This window comes from Xiphias gladius, chromosome 18, assembly GCF_016859285.1.
Source record: "Xiphias gladius isolate SHS-SW01 ecotype Sanya breed wild chromosome 18, ASM1685928v1, whole genome shotgun sequence".
NCBI lineage: Eukaryota > Metazoa > Chordata > Actinopteri > Istiophoriformes > Xiphiidae > Xiphias > Xiphias gladius.
This window is the reverse complement of record NC_053417.1, coordinates 24223223-24248940: the sequence shown is the minus strand read 5'-3', so window position 1 is coordinate 24248940 and position 25718 is coordinate 24223223. Positions and strand designations below refer to the sequence as shown.

The window sequence follows — 25718 nt, the reverse complement described above, 5'->3', positions numbered from 1 at the left end:
TTATTTTTTTTTTTACATTGTTTCAGGATTTGTGTGCAAACAATGGCATCAATATCAAAGACTAAAGTGCAATTGTTTATCAAATCTATTTGTTTTTTTTTTTCCTCTGAAGAGGAATCTCTGTGGACTCTTGACAGAAAAAAGCAAGTCTGCCCCCTGGTGGAACAAAAGGTGAAAAGCTCAAATTCCACAGGAATGCTTTTTCTTTGGGCATGATATACCATACAACTCCAACGCCCGGTTGTAATGAATGGAAAAACAGAATATGAAGTGAGAAATAAAGTACACTTTCCTCCTTGAGATCGTATATTAACAAGTATCTTTAAAAAGCTGTAAATGAGAGTACAACTATTAAAATCAGTGGTTGAATTTAAAAAAGAAACACTTCCTCAAATTGCTTCACTGATGATGAATGGAGCTAAAGGACTCACTTTGCAGACACTAAGACCGTGACGGTCTGGGGATATGAACATTCTGTGGTTCAGAACTGCAGCTATGAAAAAAGCTCATTTGGGTAAAAACAATCAAGAACATACACTGTCAACCTACTATTATTAGAGCGGTTTCAGGTGGGTTGATTTAGTTTTGGCTCTGAGGATTTTAGCTTTGAGAGTATTTTCATTTTCCTTTTAACAACTAATCATCGGATTAAAACCTGTTATGGTGGAGATTTCCATTTCAATATTGGTTTTGTGTGTGTGTGTGTGTGTGTGTGTGTGCGTGGGGGTTTTTTTGTTTTGTTTTGTTTTTTTAATTTTTAACAATCCTGAAATAAAATCTGTCTCAAACTCCACCGGCCTGTCTCTTCATAAATAGCCTCGAGCAATTTACTCAAAAGCGGTTCCAGGCTTCAGAGGTTTAGACTAATGACTACAACAGGAATATAATGTGTAGGTCATTTAAAGTAGGAGAACGATTTACGATACAAATACAGAATTTGTTAAGCGAGGGTAACAAGTGTAGCTCCATGTGGTAAAGGTCAGATGACTTCATAATCTAGCCATGTCTGGTTTTCTTCCTCTTTGTTACAAAAGCTCTTCGACCAGCTCCTGCTAGCAACCCCTCAAAGTCCATCACAGTCTATAAAATAAGTGTTGACTAGAAATCACTGAGGATGCTGATATCTGCAAACTCCTGGCGGTATCTGTATGAGTACAAGGCCAAGAGGAAGGACCATTTGAGAGTCAGGAAGCTCCACACACAAGAGAGGTAGAGGCTCCTCGGGTCAGTGGGGGCTGTGGGACAGAAAAAGCAGGGCAACGAATGGTTTCATTAGGAAATTAATCATCTGCTCTGACTCAAAAGGCATACTGTATGTGTTTTTAATAAATGTAACAAATTTTTCTATCATATTGAATATTATACATTATAAACTAGGAACAATACGAGGAGGGTTTACATTGCTTCTGTGTGATGGCCAGAGTGAGGAAGGTGATGAAGGCGGCCACTGCCAAAACTGAGAAGAGCACACCCACAGCGATGAAGAATCTGAGGCCTTTGAGCCAGGTGCGCCAGTAGTCCTGGAGGTACATGATGTGTGTGACAAGAGCCCAGAGCGCTAAAACTCCTGTCAAAAAAATACAAATACAGCATAGAGACTATATCCGAATAACTGCAGCATCGTATTAAAAAAGCTCCACCATATACCGTATTGGGCTGAAACCAACTAGATTTCGTCACGATTAATCTGCCCATTACTTTGTTGATTAATTGTTTAGTCTGTAAAATGTCAGAAAATACTGAAAAATTAATCACTCTGTCAGACAAGGCAAAGAAAACCACAAAATGGGCTTAACTGATTAGCTGGAAGTAAAGAAAGTTTTGCATTTTTTCTTGAAAATGACTTCAAACATGATTCGATTATAAAAATAGTCGCTGACTATTTTACTGCCAGTCAACTAATAGATTAACCATCTACACATATCACAAGCAGCAATACATACTACAGCTACAACAATAAATCAGCCATGTCAGTGTGCCAGGCGATATTGGCTTATTGCAGATATTTCAGTATCGGTGTGTGTGTGTGTGTGTGTGTGTGTGTGTGTGTGTGTGTGTGTCGGCCAATAACTAGTGAGAAATTGCAGTACAGAAATGTCAAACTAGGTTTGAGGTTATTTAGTGTCTCGTTTACGTGGTTTCTCAACTAGAGCACTGACAAGCTGATTTTCCAACTGGAAAATGTCCCACTCGGTATGTATCTTGGTCACACACAGTCACACAAAAAATTAAAATTAATATTAAAATTTAAAAAAAATCAATGGAATCTGTATTAAGATTGTTAAGTTCCGTGTTTATTTATTTGTCCACTTTTTCAAAAAATACTATCGTCGCATTTCGGTTTTGTAAAACTACCAAATGTCGACATCAGCCTAAAAAAATATATGATATCGGTCGAGATAGGATAAATACGGAGATGTAATTACATGATAAAATTAGGGGAGTGCCTTGGGGCACAGTGGATGGTTAAGAGTGATGCTGAGGCACGGGATAAGCTACACATCCGGCCATATGCACGACTGTGACCACTAGTATTTAGCCTGCTAACGCAGCACAAATATTCATTGACGAATACTGACAGCAGAAGATGTGTTTGTCAAGATTTCAATGACAAGAGTGAGGCTAAATAAAAGGAATAAAAAATAAAAAAACACAGGAAATGCAAAAACCACCCTTAAGTGCTGTGACAGTGCGGGCCTGCGTGAGGACTGGTCAGGCTCAGTTAAATGCCCCATTATCATGTGAGAAAAGACGAAGTTGCAAATCACAATCACATTCAGTATTCAGAATTCAGAATTAACGCTAAAAAGGTGGGTTAACATACCCGACAGGCCTCCCATGGCCGCCGTCCATGGCTGTTTATAAGCAATATTCCAGACCAAGAAAGCCGAAAGTCCAACCAGGGTACCAAAGCTAGCATAACCAATGCTAATGTAGATCCTGTTGATTCCCATTGTAAGATATAACAACTGCTACCCTGAAGTTTGTAACGGGCGTGAGCGACAAAGGCGTATTGTTTTATTAAAAAAACAAAAACAAAAAAACAAAACAAAAAAACAGACCTGTATCAAGCTACATCAACAGCTTACCGCCACATTATGTAACACTAATGATACTAACGACAGGAATACGGCGAGATGAAATTCCCCTTCGGCCGGACAACCCGGAGAGAGACGCCTATCACCGGTTGCCAAACTAGCTATCGAAACAGCTCGGCAAGCGATAGCTCGTACGGTAAAAAACAACAAACGCCGATGACACGATTTAGATGAAACTGCCTCCGAGCAGCAACAAAATATCAGGCTAATTGTTTATCTCACAGGCGCTGCAAAGATGGCGTGCTACGAGCGAGAAAGCACTACCAGGCGGGATCCCGGTCTTCAGCTGATGACAAAATATATCGGTACGAACTAAGTTTCCTCGATGTTACTGATATATACATCTACTTCATTCACATGAAACACCCGAAATACAAAATACTGGTTTGTTAGTCTTTGGGGGGGGGGGGGGCGACTGTTTTCCGTGGTGTTTTTAACACTTCGCCACAAAGTCATCAATCTCTTACACCGTAAATATCTTTGCACGGAGGAAACCCCCGACTAACCCAAAGCTCGCCCCCTAGCGGAGGAAAAAGAAGCTGTCATTTCAGACCTGCGGAGCCAAAACCCATTTGGTGACTTGGCTTTTAAATCAGCATTTGGTGCGATCACCCTTTGCCCTTAAAACAGCACCAGTTCTCCTCGGTTCACCTGCGCACAGTTTTACACAAGGCACTTTGCAAGTGGGTTGTTCCAAGCATCGTGTAGAACTTGCCTCAGTTCTCCTGTGGATTTAGGCCGTCTCCGTGTCTTCTGTCCCTTCATGTGATCCCATGCTGACTTCATGATGGGGGGGGGGCAGACCATCTGTTGCAGGACTCTTTGGCTTTCTTGTCGCTGAAGATAGTTCTTTATGACTCTGGCTGTATGTTTTGAGTCGCCGTTGAGCTGCGGAACAAATTTGGGAGCGATCAGAGGCCTCTCCCATGGTATAGAGTGATGGATAAGAATCTAAACATCCAAAGTGCCTAAAACATTTGCACAGTACTGACTATTTGGCAAGAGTCTACATTTTTTGGTTACACAAAGGCCATTGAAAGCTAACAATGAAGGCATATGTTGTTTAATCTAGTTTGATATATAAAACATATATATAAACAAAGGTGTTGCATATTTTCATACGGTCATAATGTCAGGCATAGACATAAAAGCATTTCCCTTGAACATATGAACATTCTGTTAATATAAACTGTCAGCTAGAAAGAAATAAAGACAGTAATAGTTGATCAAGATGCACATTTTTAAAAGGTAAAAATTAAATGCTAAATTAAAGTTGCATCTACAAAGGGGATATTCACAGGAAAACAAGACTCTGGGGTCAGGCAAGAAGGGACTTTCTCTGCAGCAAACATTAATGCAAAATATTATTGTTTATTGTTAGCAATGTCATACAGTTTTATTTTAAATCACACAATAATACACATAGTGCAGGGCACTGAAAGCTTTCCTCTGAAGCCGAGCTTCAAAATTCTTCTGTGGTTTCTCATTGCTACGGTTTGCTGCAGTCACGGATATCACAGATAGATAAACCGCAGCATTTATTTACAGCTGTGAAGAGCAAGCAAATTACATTCAACAAAAGACTGTGCTTTACTTCTGTCCTCACCCTGTCTTCACACACTTATACCACACATTGCTGTTTCTCACCACTGTACTCAGCCCATGCCCTGGGGTGCTCTCTTCATGACCAATCAGAAGATACAGGAAGCCGTGCACAGCAACACTCCTCACAAATCACATAAACGGCACCGACTGAGAGGTCTCCCTCAGACATATGAGCTAAGGCTGGAAAGGGAAAGCAGAAAACCAAAAACGCGTGGAAACCATCGGACTGAAGAATCTCATAAGAACGTGCCAGTGGTGAGGTACTGATCACTTCTTAGAATAATGTAACAGACTGACAGATTGTTTGAGTCTCTGTATTATTTTACAAATGTTTTGTATCTTCAGATGGAAAATTAACTTAATTCTTATATGCTATGCCGTTCAAATGTTGTATTGTTCTGACCGATTATCATCATACTGTATGTCTGACTAGATCTTATTAGCAGTTTATGATATAGACAGATCATTTTTCATCACAGTTGTTCCTAATTTCATAACGAAGCAAGTAATTTATTTGCTAAATGATATGTCCACGTTATTGTTTTTCTTAACTGTTGATAATTTAAATACATTGGTAAATGTCACCATATGACTGCGCAGCGGGAGGCAGATCTGTTAGCACGATGCTGACAAAGCGGAGGTTTTGTGAGGTTTATCAAATCTGCTTTACTTGCTGCTTGATTCTTCATTTGACCATGGGGTCAAACAGATAGAATGTGTTTCTCCCAGTCACTGCTAACTGGCCAGGACAGAGGAAGGAAAAGGTGTGTGTGAGTGTGTGTGTGTGTGTGTGTGTGTGTGTGTGTGTGTGTGTGTGTGTGTGTGTGTGTGTGTGTGTGTGTGTGTGTGTGTGTGTGAGTGAAGCACAACAAAGATGGCTAAGTACACATTTCATGGGCGTAGATGTGTTGCAGGAAATCCTACTCCCATTCCCGGAGGATCTAAATAGAAACACACACACATAAATAAATACAGCAAGACGGACAGAGAGGGAGAGAAACAAAGACGTCGACACAAAAAACATTATTAGTTTACTCTTAATAAAATAAAAATGCCCTAAAATTCATCACTAAAACTATTAGACTCTTTTATTTAGTGTTCTCTATATAAAAAAGGGGCTCAGTCGACAGGTTATTTTGTAAATCTCTTTGGCCTAATAATCTTCTACATTCTCAGGATTTATGAGGAAATTTGAGCAAGGCTTATATGAATTTCCGCCTAGGTTGATGCAGACTGCAGGGCATCCGAGTTCTCAAGAGAGGGCAGCATTTATTTTCCAAATGTAGGTATGTGAAGTGAAGCCTTATGTGATGCAAAGTGACCTGGAACCTGTTTTACAAGAGAGTTCAAGGTTGTCAGCAGGCTAATTTTAATATCTCCTGTGAGAGGGAGAGATAGATAGATAGATAGATAGATAGATAGATAGATAGATAGATAGCGCTGGCAACTTCACAACCCTACGATATGCTCTGAACGTGAAACAAGGTTATCCTATAATGCAGCAGGTCCAAGTCTTTATTCCTCACAAACACAGTGTCAAGACAACGGCAGTGAAATGCTTTCCCGCTCTGCTCGTCCAGCGGTTGCGCAAGAGTTAACATACACGATGCAAAGAGTTAGAATATATATCCTGTATATGGTGCAGAAAGTTTTTGAAGTGTACCAGAAGTAGTAAGACATAGGTAGTAAAGCACACAATATAAATGTAATGCAGTATGAATATTATATAAATAAGTGTATTATGTATTATATGTGTTATGTATATGTTATTATGTATGGTGCGGTGTGATGTTATATACTGTACAACTATAAACATATAGACAGGATGTGTTTGTCTATCGGGTGTTTAAGGGGATTTGGGGGTGCAGCCCCTGAGCAGTGCAACGAGCTTTCATTTCAGTCCCAGGGCCACAAAGCTATTGCCATTCTTGAATTTTCTGCTTTGTTTCATAAATCAGTCCTGAGATGATCTCCATCCGGTGTGGATTAACCTTCTAGAAAGCAGTTTGGTCCTTCAGTTTGGCCGAGGATGTTTATATTTGAAACAAAACCACAATAGATCCCTTAAAACGTTCACCTTTTTCAAAGCAACGTACTGCTCTGCACACAAGACAATCACTTTGTCAGATCCTATCAAAAGGCTGTAGCAATGTGCTCTTTCTTATCAGCACAACTATCATGTTTACATTCCCCGAGGAGGTCATAAGAAGCAAGACTGGATTCCTTCATTGTGAACATTCTTATTTTGGCATCGTAGAGTCGAGTCTGTGAGGCATTTGGAAGAGACAGAGAGTCACACAACTTTAGCCAGAGCGCAGAAAACTAATCACACACAATTATAACAGTATTTTTTTCTGTTTGGAACAACTGCTCGCTTGCTTTTAATACTGGCTTTTGGGGCAGCCGGGATTGGAGCATCCTCATGACTCCACGGAGGGCTGAACTTGGTAAGAAGTCACTGTTTTTGCTGAGGGATGGCTGTAGATATGCGTCACAGTAGCTTCAAAGTACGGGGCATGCAACATACTGTACCTCCTGTTATGCAATTGAGATTAACAAGGGTTTTGTGATTCAAAGTGAAATTGAGTTCTCCAGGCTCTGTGAGCCATCATTCAGTCGGCACAGACGCTAACTGAGAACTCACCTAGACCGAAGCAGTAATGTCTGAAACAGACGCAGCGTGCAGCCTTGAAATTAAAGCACAGAAGAGGCCTTTCCAATGCATTGCCCTCCTACATTGCTACAGCTGGAAGAACAACCAAACCGAGGCATGGAAAGCATGACAGAATAGCGTGTCTTGTGGAAAGCCATGGCAAACTGACTCAGGCATTGAGGTCAGCACAGGAAGGGCAGCCCTGCGCTGGAACAATAGCTGGGATTTAAACAAGTCTTACATAACGTGTTCAGCCTGCAAGAAACAGTTGACCATGATCCAGTGAGAAATCAGTTTAAATAGAGGGTTCCCTTGTCTTTGTTTGACAGTCCGCAGATTCACATCTATTTTCTCTGCTTTGACTAATTAACGGCATTTACTGTTTCTTTGCAGGCTGTTAAAGAAATTAACTATTGCCCTGTTTTTCCATGTTTTAAGCAGATACAGTTCAAGCCATCCTCTCAATGGAGAACTGGGTCAAAATCTGTTCTCCACCAAGACGTTGTACACCAGTGAATGGGGGAGTAAGTCACCTACTTCTATCCTACAGAATAAATGAAGTCAATAAATGAACTATGAACCACGGACGTAAGGTCTGAGCCAGAGACACGGAGAAAATGAGGTTACAGCAACATAGCAACCCGTGTTCACAACTGAACACGACAATCGACCTGTTGCTATGTATGAAGTTTTGAGTTTTATGGATCCATTATCCAATGATGGGTATGTAATCGTTTAACGCCCGTGCAAATGACAAACACGTGTGCTCAAGCTGCGAACAAACTGTGCGGACGAAACAACTGGCGAGAGATATCAACTGCTTTCTGCCCTTGAAACGGTTTATCTGCACGCCCATGTGCCTGCTGACCCGGTTGAGCCAGACGGCTGGACAACCTGATAAGTGCGTACGCCGAGTTCTGCGGCTCGCGTGGGCTGCCCCTGAAACCGCTGCACCGCACAGACCAGACGGCGCAGTGCTGGCGGGGGAACATCGCGCCTCTTCGAATACCCCTTGACCCGGTCCCGCGAACCTGCAGCGTCGGGCGAAAGAACCGAGCAGGTAGCTTATTTAAAATCCCGGGAGCCCCCGGGAGCCCCCCCGTGTGTGATGGCGGGGCCTTATCATCAGATGGAGGCCAGCCGTGAGGATGCGAAATGTTTGTCGTCAGCCACTGTGTGTCAAGGGGGGTGTTGCTCGCCACAGTGTTGGTTACAGGTCAAGATTTTGTCAAGTTCATAAGCTGCATCAGCGCCGTCAGTGAAATCGATGAGCCTGCTGAAATTAACACCTCACGTTTATGGTGAAATATATATATATATATATATATATATATATATATATATATATATGTATGTATATATATATATATATATATATATATATATATGTGCGTGTGTGTGTGTGTGTGTGTGTGTGTGTGTGTATATATATATATATATATATATATATATATATATATATGTATATATGTGTGTGTGTGTGTGTGTGTGTGTGTGTGTGTGTGTGTGTGTGTGTGTGTACAAAATTCAAAACTGCGCCTGCCCACACACACACGGAGCACACCGGTCTCGAGCTTAATGACTCAAATGCCATTAATTAGGTGGTAAAAATGCCAGAGGAGGCCGTGTCTCCGATGACTCAACGTCGCTCCCCTCCGCAGCCAAAGAGCGCACACGCGCAACTCAGCAACAAAGTGCGCCTGTGCTGCGAGGGGATGGCTGAACGCCACACGGCCCGACCTCTCTGAGGCAGACGCGTCCGGCGAGGTCCCGGCTCGGATGCAGGAACGGCTCACAGAGACTGCCCGCCCGGACTCGGGGGACAAACGTGCGGAGGCTTGAACCGAGACCGTCGCGGGGCTGGGTCGTCCTTCGTACTGCGCTGTGAATAATGCCCGGAGGCGCGGAGTCCGCGCGCAGATCTTCTGACCGGGAAAGTTGCTTTTGTCGGTAGATTTTGATCTGAGGGCAAGATGCATCTGTTTCGGAGTCAAAATTATCAAGTGTTCCCGGACCGCTACTCGGGGGAAACACCGACCATACGAGGCATCAGCTGGGTATGCTGCTTTCATGTTTCCTTCAGAGTAACAACGGGGGAGTAGTTGGTGGAGCGGGGACGGGAATTGGCAGGCTTTACCGTGTGGTGGCACACAAAGATGACGAGGAGCAGAGGGAGAGATGACAGCGGTGATTATGCACCACCGATCATTTTGATCCTCATCACAGAAGTAGTCTGAGGAGAGGGGAGCAGGCTCTGTTTTTCCTTTTTTTTTGCAAAACCTCGGGCCTCAACACAAAATAAGGACACCTACAGGAGTTGTCGCTTGCTTTACTATTGATGTCTTGAAAGAGTTAGAATGTCACTGTGTTATTCACTGCACTGGAAGACCAGTACAATCAAAGTGTAACGTGCAAATTTCTAGTCGTTATGGTGCCTGGTCTCGCACATGGTGGCTGAAAAGCTCCCAAAAGCCCTCATTTTGTGTTGAAGTGACAACCACCCTCTAGCATAGAAGGCAATTGCATCTAATACTTTTTTTTTTTTTTTCTGCTGAAACTCAGCAAAAAAGTCTCGAGTTGCAGGAGAGGTGGAGAAAGTGATGGGGAGGAGGCAGAGTGTGTTTAAAATCGAGGTTTAGTTAACCTCCTCAACTTTATGACTCAGTGCGGGTTCCCCCAAAACAGCTGTGTGCAGATATTTCAACAATGCCTCCAGTAGACTGCGGCAGATTTCTCTATTGTTGTAGCAGCCCGGGTGTGGGGACACAGGAAGGTAACAGATCACGAAGCTTTTATTAAAACTCGGGTCATAAATAGTGTATTGTTTATTGTTCACCTTCGCCATAACACTCCCCGCTCAGTTTACAGAAGAGTTTGTCGAGGAATGCACAAAGGGGAGGTTTTGTTTCCAGGTCACAGGAAGACACAGAGCGGCGGTGAGGCTCTCGGCTTTTTTAATTTACTTGACTTTTACGCATCAATAAGTCAGAGACTGTATCCTGAACTTCCTGCTGTTGCCAGCCAAGTACTGATGTCACATTTTACACAGAGTAGCTCAAAAGGCTAACCCACACGTAAACAACTGATTACTGATTATGTTTTGGATCTGGCGTGCCAGTGTGACACCTGACATCCCAGAGCCTAGCAGTCACTTAACGTACCATGCCACACATCTCCCTAAATGTCACAAGAGTAGCTCGACTTATGGTCACTGACACAAGTGAGTTTGTGTTTATTCAGGGGAGCTTATATGTGATGAATTACACAGTGACACTTCCAGAGAGGCTTCGTCGCCACTTTAACGAGATTTAGAAAAGTGTAAAGTTCACGTTGACGCCATACTAAAAGCACCCATATCATAAAATGAATTGAAACTTTGACTCAGCATTGCACACATGATGATCTTTTCTATGGGAGCCGTGTTTGTACTAGACTGGCACAAAAGCACTGGGATCTGCCTTATGAACAAGAATCATTTTATAACGGTAAACTGCAACTCAGGCTTGGTAGCAGGTGAATTTGCCGAGAGCTTGCGGAGTTCGGTTTTTTCCCAAAATGCTATCCAGTCTCCCTGTTGGTCGTTGTATGATATCAGCAATGCGCCCAATTAAACTGGCTCCGGGGCATTGGCTAATTCCTTCTCTGGGCTCACATAGTCAGATGCTTCTAACAGGGGGAAAAACCGAGGTAATTTTGCTGTCATCATTAGGAGATGACAGGGCATCGTCCCTCCTGTCCTTCCTGCCCTCGCATACCAGTGGTGAGACATGGAGACAAAAGCCGAACAAAATACCTCACATTCATAAAGGCTCCTAATCGAGTCTTTCTGTCTACAGACCGGGGAGGACACTGGGTTTTCCACATTTTTGCTGTACTCAGGGGGTACAGATGTCATTGTGGTCATAACTGACAAAACTACTCTGATACATGTAGTTTTATGGAGGCATCTTCAGTTGAAAATCCTTTGATTAGAAGCAGTGTCAGTGAAAATTCAGCTTCAGGTTCATGTTTTTCTTCACGCTCCTCACCCACAGGAACAGACTTAAAGTGCGAGTTAATGATTTTTTTTATGAGTAAGATAAAACTATGGGCAATGTGCCATTCGGGCGATGATCAGGTGACGTAACTGGCTGCGCTGTGTACCAGACAAAACATGCTACCAAGTCTGTCTGCAGAGGGACTTGAGACACTTTGAGGATGTATATCAGCGATGTGAGGACTTGATCACAGCTTCCTGATCAATACATTCAGCTACTGTGTCTGTCAGTGTCAGCCAGGCCATGTGGTGACTTTGCATATTTGCACTTTTTCGCAAGCTAATCATGCAGCATAAAGAAAGGCACGCATGTCCTATTTCGTAAATATTGTGTCCTTGCAACGAGAACAACCCCATACAGGGACAAAGTGAAAGGTGGTGCCTACAAATCTGTTTCCTTTCATTCTTCCCACAAACTACCAGATCTGGAGAGAGATATGTTATTAATAATAATCGCCTTGAAATAGATCTTCATACGTCTCTGAATCATATTAACCGAAAGCAGTTGCCTTGGGAATAAAAGTACACAATGGTAGCTACAAGGGATCATAAAAACATAAAAACCAAGCAACAAAGAGGAAGTACAGCTTAGACCGAAGTACAGACTCGGGAATGTTGTATATTTGTACAAGCCAGCAGATTTTTAAGTTAGCACTGATCTCACGCTTGTAAGAGCAGAGCGTAAGGGGGTCTCCAGAAAAGATATGTGATTAAACGTAAGGACAGTCTGTAGTTAAAAGCAAGGTTTTCGCTTAACAAATCAGGTGGCAACAGACTATGTACTTTCCTTTGCTGATGTCTATGTACTCTTTCCTCCTACTTCATTACACCCACTTGACACCAGCCCACAGCACGTTGGAGACGATGGTAACACAGCACAGGCTGAGATAATGTACTTGTGTTGACTTTCATCCCGATGAAAGGAAAATAATGATCCCTTCTATCTGGACCGTCCAGCACAGTTATATCTTTATTTGGTGCTACTGCGGCGAGATTGTCACCGACGACCAGTCCAGCTAGTTCCTGTGGAATGCTGTTCCAAAGAAAAGTTATCTGCTTTATTTCAGCGGTTTCAGATACGCAGAAATGGTTCCGCTGTGATAACATCTCTTTCTGTTTCTCCAGACTCCCCTGCCAGAGGCCTTGAATTCAAAGGACACAATGAAGCAGGTGAGTATGCCATGGTGTGTTGCAGTGTGTTTTGTTACATCACTTCCCCACGGCTCGCCGTAATCCAATGTTCTCGCTTTTTAAACTCCCGCTGAACATTAGAAGAGACCCAGTGCCAGAGGAAAAGCAGTATTTCATGAACTTTTAGGTCTTGAGCAGAGATCGATTATCTCCTGCAACATTATTGAAACTTTTAATAAATATGACTGTTAAAATTTGATTTTCTTTGAGCTTTGGCCACCGGGGTTAATTATTATTTAGCATCTCATAATAAGTCAGGTCATAATCAGGTTTTCTAAGCACATATCAGGCTTTCCAACTTCTCCATCTGTCACTCTGCTAATTAGCTGTTCATAGTTAATAACACTGGTTGGCATTGCCCTTGATGTGCGTCTTTAAGCTATCATCAGCCTGGCCGTTTCGCTCTCCTGGTGGCTTTGAGCTCTACTGACCTCTGCTATTATTTAAAGCATCCTCTCAAACTGCTGAACTTGTTCTTTTGTTGTTACAATATCCTGCTACTATCCTTACTATTCAAGCGAGTCTTAAAAAAACACATTCCGGGAGGGGCAAGCAGTCACAAGGAGTCTAAAGGGCACTCCAGGGCTCACAGTTAATTGACCATCCCTACCCTGTCTCAGCTCTACCTCGCCCAGCCCAGGCCCCTCACACTGCTTTATCTCAGCGTCTTCAACGGCATGGCGAGGAGAGAACCTTTAAAGCCCTAACAGCAGGGTTTGACATGGAAAATGAATCCTGTTTGTATTCAGTGGTCTCCCCCAGACAGAAGAAATGGATAGTGAGAGAGAGCAAGAGAGAAAGAGAGAGCATCTTTCAACCCCGGAAAGAATCAGTGCCTGTGAATTTTGTTTTGTGCCGGAGAGAGGAAATACATACGATAGAGTAATCGAGTCTGCAGGAGGTGTTTCTACCCTCTTGGAGCTTTGTTTGGTTGCCAAGCAAGCGTTGGCTCCAGATCCTAAAACTCCCTGATGAGCATCATACATTCCGATAGAACTATACAAGAATGATCGCTTTTAATAAGCTCTCTTTGATTGTCCTCCAACTTTTATAAGCAAAAGAGGTAGTTTACCTCTTTGGACCAGCACACTGTGAAGAAGAATTCACCATACTCGATCTTAATAGCTACTGATTTTTCATTTGTGTAACTAAAGTTCACCATGTTCCGTGCAACCAGTAGAAAGATCTGTGATCTGTTTTTTAAAAATCTCTCACATACTTTTCATTTATTTAGCCGAGGTGGTTCTGTTCTGCAGGTACAGGACTTGGTAGGTTAGGTTGTGCACAGTTGTACAATGTGTTTGTGTGCTTGGCTCGCACATACACATACAATATGTAGGACCGGGGCGTAACTTCACAAAAAAAAGCCCAAAAACTTTAAAGATACAACTTTAAAGATCTGAAAACTGACAGCCTTTAAAAGTGCGGTGTATCCTGAACTCCACAGAGCTGCATTAAGCTCCTTGACAACTCATCTGTAGCTGCTTCCCACCACAGATGAGCCCACGAGTTCACCAGTGTCACAGAGAGAGTAAGAAACAACTACGGAGGAGCCATATATGGATAACTACTCATAATCAATCCACCCAAGAGGACAAAAGCGTGAAACTGAACCACCTACTAACCACTTCCAAAGCTTATCATTTTCAGCCGGGGACCAGAATGAAGTTAAAGAAAATTAAGCACATTAATATAAATTTTATCGTGTTGTGATAAAGACAGTTATAACCGTTCTCCAACCAAATGACTGTGCCACTGCCGTGTGATATTAAGCATCTGCCCTGCTGACAAGTGTTCCAGCAAACTGTACAGGGTGTTTATCAGCTGTTCTGTAGGTAAAGAGAATATGGCCATATACAATTGAGAATTGAAATGCAAACCTACATCAAGTTGATTATATGCTTTGAATCTCTGGTCATAAAGCAGCTTTTAAATAACAAATAAATATTTTAAATTCAGTGTTAAATGACCTCAACAGTAGAATAAACCCTGGTCATAAAATGGGTTTATGGCTGCCCGGCCAACCTTACACTTGGCGCATACATCAGTGTCAGTCGCTCCACACTTGCTGAGTGCGTATTGTACTTTGTGTCATTGACTGGCGCACCTATGGGAAAGGTGTGTGGACTCTAATTTAACTCAGTGGGAACGATTACCTTTGGGTTATAGTTCCTAGCAAACATGTTTAGCTGGCCTACATGAAGAAAATAAACAATACAGATTCTACCCTAGACAACGAGCTCTGAAATCAATAACAGAAATAGAAATTTTCCAGTTTTTTCATGTTTACATGATTGTCAGGTTTCCCAGTGAGGGTCAAGCCCCTCAGTGAAATATGGCTCTTGATCTTGTTTTTGTAAGGGCTGGGTTAGGTAATGGAAAATTGCTTCGTCAAGAAATCAAGTTTCAGAGTTGACATGCCTGAGAATGTGATTACGGGAGTCCCAGGGGGGAAGATAGGCCCCTGGGAATACTTGTGACCTCTGGACAACATTACTCCAGTGGGGCACAGCAGACGCCTCGGGGCACATTTACTCCACTGATGTCAGGTCTGGGAACGGGCCGATGTGGGAATGATGGGTTGAAGTCTGTAGTGCACAGTGTTACCCACAGTACTCGGTTATAGTTGTACATTATAATTAGCAGCCCTGTGCTAACTTGGATCTAACAAGCTTGTGTTATGGCGCCCAGCCCAGGTGAAAGGGCAGAGGTTGTGCTGGCGTCGTCGAGTCATGCACTCGCTTGATCGGTCAAAGGTCGGCAAGGTTTTCATGCTGCAGAAGACTAAAGGAGGCAAAGGGTGCAAGTGGTTCCCGTCACTGGCCTACAAAACATTGCCACAACCCCCCTCAACAGGAAAGAATATAGGAAACAGGCCATTTCTGGGTTCCATGTGCCTCTCAAGACCACCATGGACCAACAGCAGTGCCTTGAGGAAAATCCAAAGAACAAACAGTCAACCGTCTGAGTCACACGTGGAATCACAAGACTGGGCTCAGGAGAAGCAAGAGGGGGAGTCTAACAGGGAGGAGCAAAACATTACCGTCGACTTTTGTCAATCATTAAGACAGTAAATATTGTTTGGTGGTAGTTTGATCCAAATTGTTTTTGAAACAGAAGCAGAGCGTGAAGCATGAAATGGCCTGAAATAGGACAGCCGCATTACTGCAACAAAGCAAGCACATTCTTGTTACATAAGCCTCACTTCTGCATCAGTGGCTGACAGGTTTTGCACCCATTTGCAGTCTCTTTTGGTTTTAGACCTAAACCCACGTGAGTTGCATATATATGTGTGTGTGTGTGTGTGTGTGTGAGGGGGAGTGAGGGGCAGTGAGGGGGGAAAAGAATCGAGAGCAGTTCAAAGGGAATACTTTACGTTGAGGGTGGTCAAAAAGTGAAAGTTTGTTGTGGCTGCGAGCCTGAGATGCAGAAGCTGGGAACTCGACAAGGTGTGGGAGAGTTTAACGTAGCCATTTTTAACAAATTCTCACCTCACCCACACGCAAACCACATTACACTCCGACACCCACAGGAATTTCCACTCAGGCTGTTGACGTACATGCCATCACTCATAATCTCCGTGATAATCTCAACATTATTCATCCACATGCAAACATCTTTCTTCCAGCAACTCACAAGTTGGCTGTTTCAGTAAACAAGACAGTCTGTGTTACATATCCTCCTCCTTCATGTATACAACCCTCTCACACTTTTCCCTCACCCAGTTTCATCAAAAGGGAACAAAACATAGTACATTCATGCCTATAATAGAAAGAGACTAATAGTTTAACTGCTTTGTAACCAGTTTTTTTTTTTTCATGTTTATCAAGTTTCTTTCAGATCGCGTCGTGAAGGCAGCCAGATCAGTGTACAGTGTTATGATCGAGAGGAACCCTGGTCTGATCCGAGATAGAAAATATCACCTCAAAACCTACAGGTACCTACACTGGTGGTGTGATTTCTTTCATATTAAAAGTGTGACGGTCTCAGGGTGCAAAATTACACGGAAATTGATGTGTTCAATTCCTCTCACAGACAGTGCTGTTCTGGTAAAGAACTTGTTGATTGGCTGCTGAAACAGAACGAATGCCTCCAATCCAGAAGTCAGGCAGTTGGGATGTGGCAGGTCTTGGTGGATGAAGGGATCCTCGTTCATGGTGAGAAGTGAAGAGCTTCAGTTTTGCAGGATTGTGTCTTGATGAAAATGTACACATCCTTTTTCGCCTGCATGTTCATCATACCAGACAGTTTTTCCTACCGACCTTTGGCCAGTAGCCAAATTTAAGAGCATATTAACACAATACATGTGTTGGGCGAGCTCGTGCCTCGGCATGGGCTGTAGGAGTATGTGAAATAATCCAACAAAAAAATCCTGTCATATTTAGGTATTTTTGTTCTGATTATAATGTCTCAGGCAGCACTCAAGAATTTCCCAGAGGTGCTTGAGCAGCTGCAAATCCGGTGGCTATGTCTGCCAAGGCATTTGTTTTACAATGTGTTCTCGCTCAGCCAAGTGTTCACTAACCACTTGTGCTCTTTGGACGGGGCATTGTCTTCCTGGAAGCGTCCACTCCAATCAGGACAGAAACGCTTCATCTTTAAATGAAGGCCATCACTCAGAATAGATTTGCATTTATTTCCATTTATTTTGTCACTCTGGAGTTTTGTGAAGTTGATACACGACAAGTAAACTCTCTTTAAGCTCCATATTTACTATTTTGCTTCCTTTTTCGTTTGCTTTTTTAACTAATCTGTATCTTTAAGTTGAATAACTCGGTTTTTACGTAGTAACTTAATCTCTGTGGGTCTATAGTCCTAGTTACATTTAAATCATTGCTTTTCCTCTACTGTGTGTGTGTTGTGTCTCAATCCAGTGAAACATGAGTTGAACTTCCATGACAAGGACACCCAGTTCTATCGCTTCCAAGACTCCGAGTTTGGCCTGAACCACATGACAAACGAGAAGGACTCGGAGGACGAGCTGCAGGAAGGTCTGTCGCTCCTGTCTCAGCTGGGTCCGGATGCTCTGCTCACTATGATTCTACGCAAATGGTCAGTATGTTATGTAACTATTACACATGAAAACCTGTTGTGTATGTAGTATTACCGAGTTACATTACCTAGTACAGTCCTTTTCAGTGCTAGGCGTTTCATACGACAACTATAAACGGAACCCCGCAGAGCAGGATTCTGTCATGTAGATTGCATCTTTCAACACGGTGTCTAATTGCCCCTGTGGTCGAATTACTCACGTTGCCTCAACTTTCCCTGTGTTTAGCCCCAGTCAGAGGAGTGCTGAGGACCTGGAGGTCATCTACGAGGAGCTGCTCCATGTCAAGGCTGCTGCTCATCTCTCCACCTCGGTCAGTTAGTGCCTGCAGTGCACATCTGTGTTCTTGTGATTAAAGACACTATGTGTAGACTTCTTACATTAATTGTCTTTTATAGCATCTTTTTCAGAAGATTTCTTTGATGATAATAGTATATCCTAAATTTAATTTGATACGAGACCTCAATTTGAATCTGTTTTTAAGCTAGTACTCTCCTCCAAATACAGAGTCCATACTAAACCATAATACTCCTAATATTTTATGCTGAATGAAAGAAAGTATGCTATACATTTGAAACATAATAGCTGCCCCATCAGTGCAGTTCGGTCTCATTTCTTGCTCTGTTGTGCGTGTAGGTGCGTAAGGAGCTGGCAGCGGTGCTGGTCTTTGAATCACATGCCAAAGCCGGAACAGTCTGTGAGTGTGACAGCTTTGCTGACATTTGAGTTCGGGCCGTAGAGAGCCTTGGTGCATACACATGGAGACACACTCAGTTTCAGTGTGCAGAGAATGCCTTCTTCACATCCTCTTCTGCACAATACAGCTTTCAAATTCGTTAAATCCACCAATCATATATAACATTAGGGATATTCTCATGTGCTCATAATATTATAGACTCAATACTTCAGTCAAAGCAATCAGCCCGTTGTATGAAGGGTTCCCTGTAAACGTGATCTTCATGCAGTTACGATGGTTATTCACACAGAGACACATTTGACCATTGTCGGTGCTGACTATCTTTTTTTTTGTGATGCAGTGTTCAGTCAGGGGGACAAAGGCACCTCGTGGTACATCATCTGGAAAGGCTCTGTGAACGTGATCACACATGGGAAGGTAAATCCATACACCGGCCTCCAAAAAACATCCAGTAAAGCTCCGAATCATCACACATGAAATCCCTTGCTGCCGTGAACAATCTAATGCTGAAAGCACTGTGTGCATACAGGGGTTGGTAACTACGCTACATGAGGGTGAGGACTTTGGGCAGCTAGCTTTGCTGAATGATGCGCCTCGTGCTGCCACCATTATCTTGAGAGAGGACAACTGCCATTTCCTCCGTGTGGATAAGCAGGACTTCATACGCATCCTCAAGGTGTGTCTGATTACTTTATGTGCAGCACCCTGGCTTTTTGTCACTTTCAAAAATATAGGAAAAAAGGTTGCCATTCATGGAAGACCACGTGTGACTGAAGTTCAGATCCATAAATATACTGAATATGTATCCGACTGGGTCATCATCCGTGTCCGTGTTGGTCATTCTCCAGGATGTGGAGGCCAATACTGTGCGACTGGAGGAGCATGGGAAAACTGTGCTGGTGTTGGAGAAGAGCGCCGGCTCCGCCGAGCAAGGCGGAGCGGGAAACAACAGCAAGTGAGAAACTCTGACACAATCACCTCTGAAACAAAACAGTCACTTCACAAGCAGGTTTACATACATTAAGACACTTAACATGGGTGGGAGCAGCTAATATATCATACCAATAAAGCAAGCGTTGCCATTGCTCATCATAACACAATGAGGGACAAGTATACGAACCTTTTTGTCAATTGTGATTAAGTTCTTATTAATGGACTCTTATCTAACAGCCAGAAAAGAAATGGACTTCAACCCTGCCTTGTTAAACGACTTGTTATCAGTCTTGAAGTGGTTTAGCAAACATAAAAGGAATTAACTTGATGCTGACCTCCCCTTTAGGTTACAATGCTTTCCCTTCTTTCTCTCTTGACTCGCACACCTTCGCACCCTACAACCGTCTCCTCTTGTTCTCACCATTCCACCTAACAACCAGCAAACAACCAAGATTTATTATCTGAGGAGCCCGACCAGTATCACATTTTTGGCCGGCCTGATGCCATTAGACAGGGAGCCGTCACATTTAGTCATAAATTAGTTATTATGTACACACGCTATGTGTTGGAAGGCAAGGCATTTTAACCAAGGACAATAAACATACGATCTGCGAGAGACAGAACGCCTCGGTCCATTCAGCTGTGATATGCAACTGCCAACTCCCCGAGTACTGTAAACAGGAGTCTGCTCGACAAACTATGCCATGGTTACGTCAAGGGCCTTTTTCTGCTTCTCTTTTTTTTGAGATGGTTATCAGTCAACGTATAAACGCAAACTGTTAATACACGATATGCGATAAGGTGGTTCAAATAATTTATGCATTTTTTTTTATCTAACGGAGACTGTGCACGTCAACTGCTGTGTGTGTGTGTGTGTGTAGTGCTAATTAGAATATGTTAGCATGCTAACACACTAAACAAAATTGTGTCAGCTTTTAGCTGAAAGCACCACTGCATCTGAGCATATACAACCTCACAGATTCACCAGCACTGCTGTAAACTCAGTTTTGTTCATCTCTAGTCCCTGTTTTGTTGATGTTTAGTCCCTGGACAGATGCTATGCAGTCATCTTTTAAAGGAATTAAAAAAGATATTTGCTTGAAGTGCACTTATATAAAAGAAAAGTTACACTATATTATCCGGCCCTAATTAAAACACACAAACCAAGAAGCACAATGCATGCAATGGTGTTATGAAAAAAAGGATCAAATCTTCTTCTCTCCCTTTCTGTCATGCTCTGTGCAGGTACACGGTCATGTCAGGAACACCTGAGAAAATCCTTGAGCACCTACTGGAAACTGTAAAGTTAGATTCTAATGGAAATGACGCTATAGGTAGGAGCCCGCAGGCATCCTCTTGCCTTTCAGCTTGTTTAATTGAGTGATTCGGGGTAACGAGTATTTGTCAACCAGTTAATTAACTCTGGGTCGTTGTGATGCTTGTCTCCCTGCAGATCCCTGTGTGAGCGACTTTTTGCTCACCCATAAAGTCTTCATGCCTTCCAGCCAGCTGTGTCCTGCACTGCAGCACCAATATCCTGAGATGGGCAATAATACTGATAACAGCAATAATGTTGCCGGTGATAAAGTGAACGGCCACTGCCTCTGCTGCAGTTGCTAGGTTGTTGATTATGATGATGGCGATATTCACCGTGCAAACAAAAGCATTTACGTGCCAGTAAACTATCTTCTGCTGAAATACGATGTCTTGTAATTGTCTCCGATGCTTTGTTTTGTAAAGCTAGTTATGGTTTTGCCCCTTAACCATCATTGCACCTACAGGGCAGAGCTCTCTGAGGGCTCAGATCAGGAGAAGGCCGCCTACATTCTTAACGGCAAGCAGAAGGTAGTGAGGTTGGTTGGCCAGTGGGTGGCGCTGTATGGCCTTCTGCTGAAAGAAGACCCTATTGCTTTGGACTTTTTGGAGGTGACATTGCAGGCTCGATTTAGTAACATTCAAGCTTCCTTCACCGTGTAATTTGTGGAAATTGGAGTATTTCCATTGCATTTTAGGAACAGAGATTTTATTAATGAGGAGAATCGATAACTATGTTCCCGCTTTTTCAATTTGCATGTTTGGGCTGAAACAGAGGTTGAAGAAGGAGGTGGCAGGTGATTTCCGTCTGTCCAGCCTGCTGAAAGAACAATTTAGGGAAAGGAGGAGAACAAAAGTGTAAATTATAACATTATATTTTTATTATGAATTATAAGTGTAGCTTATAACATCTGCTATTTCCACAAAATTCTTAGGTCTTAAATATTGCAGCACACTATATAACACTGTTGTTCATCTTTTAATACCTGACAGGATGGAGAATGGATATCAGTCCCTGAGCAGGGTGAGCATCTTCACATAGTTTTTGCTTTAGCAAAGAGAAAATGTTTTGAGATAGCAGCAGGAAACAGAATATTAATAGCAGTGATACATTTTTTTGAGAAAACAGTTTGAATGTCATGTTGCTGCAGTTTAATGCCAATCACTTACTGATTCACTCTGATGCCACCGACAGATCCAGCAGTTTGATTGGTTTTCAAACTGTGAGGAGCCTGTGGGCAGGTTACAGCCAATCAGAGCACAGGATAAAGGTGAGTAAGGCGCAGGCACAAAAACGCGCAAACCGTGTCAATCAAATCGGTCATACTGTACAGTACGTGCAACTGTTTATGAGCCACACTTATTGCTACACGTCATTAGTCACTTAACATTTTGAGTCCTGTCCCCTCTCGGTGCAGTGTTGTATGAGATCTACAGGCCAGACAACAAACCTCTCACTCTGATGCTCCCAGTGAACACGTCAGTGCAGGATGTGATGTCAGCAATAGGGAGACCTGGCGGAGATCACATCCTGGTCAAAATGAACTCCATGGGAGGTGGGACCCAGATATTGAAGACATATTATATTATTGTTTTTGGCATAGCAGATATTTTTCTTTCAAATAGTGGGTTCCTGCATTCAGTTTCCCATCCAGCCTGAGTTGTGCTTATACATTTTCTACTGTTGTTTCTCAGTTCACTATGCTGAAAATCAGTTTTTGATATATTAAATACACGCAGAAAGAGCTCAGTTAAAGCTGGATGCTACTGCAGTCTACACCGCCTTGGGACTCAACGAAAGACTGTTCGTCTGCGCGAGCAGCCAAGTGGAACATCTGGTGAGGAATCGATGCCTTGCCCACTGTGTTCAAAGCACGTTCCCTGCCCATTAAGAAAGACCTCAAATGCACAAAGCAAGACCTTCTCTCTGCTAATTTTGTTTCTCTCCCCCTCTCTGTCTATCTCAGATGCCCCTGAAGGAGCAGCAGGGTCCCGAGCGAGGAACAACTGACGTCCTCGAACAGATGGGCTCGAAAGACATCGCCAATGAACTCACAAATTATGACTGGGAGCTGTTCACTGCCATGCATGAGGTAACTCAGCAAATATGACAAATTTTACATCTGACCACAACATATAAACGAATCGCTACAGAACGGGGGGGGGGGGGGACTGCTTACTTATACATTCAAATGCCTCACCAGTTGTCTATCATTACAAGTACAGCCAGCAAAGGACTCTCTGATGCACATGTATCTGAGTCACACTCCATGCCACTTTTTATCTGACAGCGCCGGCTGTGCGATCAGATCATCTGGTCCCGTGGTAAAACACTTCCTGCATGTTTCACATGTTTCTGAAGCAAGTCACATTCATTAAGTCACCTCTAAAAGACTGGCCTCACACAGCGTGTCATTTAGTTCAGTGGTTTGTGCCTCATTGTCCCCCCGTCTCTCCAGGTGGAGCTTGTCTACTACATATTCGGGCGTCATAAATTCCCCGGCGCCATCACAGCGAACCTGGAAAGGTTTGTGCGTCGCTTCAACGAGGTGCAGTACTGGGTGGTGACTGAGCTGTGCCTCTGCGAAGACCTGGTGAAACGGGCCGTTCTGCTTAAGAAGTTCGTCAAGATCGCTGCAGTGTAAGAGTTAGTTACGTCAAACCTCAGCCATGCATTGATGAGAGTCGGTCAGTCGGTCCACCACTTTGGTCCGGACTAGAATATCTCATCATCTTTTGGATGGGGTGCATTAAAATTTTGTACAGACATTCATGGTCCCCAGAGGATGAAGCCCACTGACCCTGGTGACCCTCTGACTTTTCATCCAGCGCCACCATGAGGATGACAATTGTGGTTTTTGAGTCTCAACAAGAATTGGATAGAGAACAGCATTTTGTTAGTCTGAGACCTTAATAGCCACGTGTCCTCTTTCTCACAGCTTAAAGGAGCAGAAAAATCTCAATTCATTCTTCGCTGTGATGTTTGGCTTGAGCAACAGTGCGGTACAGAGGCTTTACAAGACCTGGGAGGTGAGCAACCCCTGAATCACGATGATTATACATTTTTTGTCGTCATTAACTAAAACAATAACTTCGGAAATGACTCATACACCATTTTGTTTGTCCGTTACAGAGAACACCCAGCAAGACAAAAAGAATCTACTGCGCTTATGAGAGGTTGATGGTAAGTTATATTATGCGCTCACACCTCAGTTTTTCCCAAATGTACTGTTCTCCCTCTAGTTCCCCGCTGCTTAACATTCAAAGGCAGCTTGCAATGTGTCTTGTTGAGTTTGGTATTCTAATGTCTTCTGTATTCTTTTGTCATGACGGTGTTTATTCTCTGCCCGCGTTAGGATCCTTCACGCAACCACAGGGCCTACAGACTGGCCGTGGCCAAACTCGGTCCTCCTTACATCCCCTTCATGCCTCTGCTGCTCAAAGGTAACAGATGCCGGCAATGTCGCTGATACAGCATTACACCTGAATGTCATGTTAATTCATTTTCTCTTGGATAATCATAAATCCGTAGACATCACAGTGTAAATCACCAGGAGAGTAATTACTGACGTGTTTTGTGTTTCTGTCTGTGCCCAGACATGACATTCATCCACGAGGGAAACCCAAACTATGTGGACAAATTGGTCAATTTTGACAAGATGGTAAGACCCAAGAATGTTTTTGGAAAGCTGCTCAGTTCAGTTATTCCCACTCATCTTGTCCTTCAGTACGAGTTTGACCTAAGTTGGTTCCTTTTCCTCCCACTGTCACAGCGAATGATTGCCAAGACAGTGAAAATTGTACGAGGATGCAGAAGCCAGCCTTATGGTAAGAGACCCAGCTGAGCTTGTCATACACCTAGCAGACCCACAGAACTGGGGGGGGGGGGGGTATACCCTTCATACTTTGGACGCTGTATGCATTCAGTCCAGGTCAAACAATTTGCACATGTATGTTGACATAAAGGTCAGGTTTTTGTCTATGAAGGACAGATGTGGGGTACATCAGGTTAGTCAACTTCTGTTTCTCCTCTGCAGTGCCTTCGTCTCCACAGAGGGGCCTGGCAGATCGGATGTTTCTGGAAGGGCCTTCTACTCGCATATCCACATGTAAGCCACATCCCTCGTACCAGTAACCGTTGTATTCCCTTGTTTTCACACTTGTCCAAAACACGAAAAGGGAGATTTGCCAATACAAATGCTTGAGCGTATTCAGAGTCAAACATGATTTATTCCTCTCATCCAGACTCAGAGCACACTCTCCCTCTGCGGAGTCCCAGCAACATCCGACAGTACATTCAGAACCTGACGGTTATTGACAACCAGCGCAAGCTAACACGGCTATCAAGAACATTAGAATGCTAGGACATCCGCCCGCATTTGTACAAAGACTGCAGAACTGTGGCACAAATCTGAAGGACTCTAGCTAGATAAACAAAGCATCCACACTTCTCTAAATAAGATGGACCTCTGGAGGTGTTGAGTTTCGCGGACATTCACTCTAATTCAAGGAGCTTGGACCTTCGTGAAGAAGCTTTCTGCACAGCACAGCGCTGCGAGAGAACACGTGCAGTATGCACAGTAATGACCTCTAATGCTGAACCAGAGAATCCAAAGTCTGCTTTCATTGGACTTGTGACACTTTTTTTTTTTTTTTGTATTCCAAAAAGCCACAGTGGAAGCTAATCCCCTCACAAAGGTAATGTTACAACATGTACAGTTTGGCAAAGTATGCCTATCCTTGTTGTCAAAATTCATTTATGTGACATATTTTTTTACTGATGTCTGTGGGAGAACCATACTGGTGGTTCCACAAAAGGGCCATTAGTACACATTCTACAGAGCTTTGCCATTGCGAATAATCAGTTTTTTGTGCACAAGTATTTTCACATTAAAACTAACGCATTGTAACAGATCATTTTTTGGCAAATGACATACATATAATTTCATACAATGTTGTTTTCTAAATAAATTATTTTCTCAGTTTTGTGTATTCAATGAAAGCACAAGAATTTGTAAAAAGGGAAATATTTTATTTAAAGTACAAACCGTAACAGGTAAAAACTGACCTCCAAAGACCCCCCCCCCCCCCCCGACAAAAATGTTCTCCCCAATATGGGGTGAGAAAAATTCACAACAAAT

At 43.0% G+C, this 25718-nt stretch overlaps 2 protein-coding genes across 9 annotated transcripts; one reads left to right on the top strand and one right to left on the bottom strand.

Annotated features, from left to right (window-relative positions):
• Positions 1-3: 3 nt before the first annotated feature.
• On the bottom strand, positions 4-3444 carry slc48a1a (solute carrier family 48 member 1a). Its single transcript, XM_040151620.1, has 3 exons — positions 2825-3444; positions 1400-1567; positions 4-1235 (listed from the first exon to the last, which is right to left on the bottom strand). Exons 1-3 carry the CDS (start codon positions 2952-2954, stop codon positions 1099-1101), a joined length of 435 nt encoding a protein of 144 aa, XP_040007554.1. The 5' UTR covers positions 2955-3444; the 3' UTR covers positions 4-1098.
• On the top strand, positions 3345-25560 carry rapgef3 (Rap guanine nucleotide exchange factor (GEF) 3). 8 transcript variants are annotated; one of them, XM_040151608.1, is made up of 28 exons: positions 3345-3403; positions 4758-4958; positions 12518-12562; positions 16414-16520; positions 16619-16740; positions 17458-17635; positions 17862-17946; positions 18270-18330; positions 18671-18747; positions 18860-19006; positions 19179-19285; positions 20509-20597; positions 20717-20795; positions 21039-21189; positions 21353-21435; positions 21571-21601; positions 21773-21848; positions 21996-22133; positions 22318-22415; positions 22545-22670; positions 23037-23218; positions 23517-23607; positions 23711-23761; positions 23934-24021; positions 24175-24239; positions 24351-24405; positions 24615-24686; positions 24823-25560. In XM_040151608.1, the coding sequence occupies exons 2-28, from the start codon at positions 4761-4763 to the stop codon at positions 24939-24941; spliced, it is 2721 nt and encodes a 906-aa protein (XP_040007542.1). In that variant the 5' UTR covers positions 3345-3403; positions 4758-4760; the 3' UTR covers positions 24942-25560. The 8 variants fall into 8 exon arrangements, with proteins under 8 accessions (XP_040007542.1, XP_040007546.1, XP_040007545.1 ...); XM_040151612.1 differs by lacking the exon at positions 3345-3403 and adding an exon at positions 7798-7880 and having other exon boundaries at positions 4868-4963; XM_040151611.1 differs by lacking the exon at positions 3345-3403 and adding an exon at positions 7795-7880 and having other exon boundaries at positions 4874-4963.
• Positions 25561-25718: the final 158 nt, after the last annotated feature.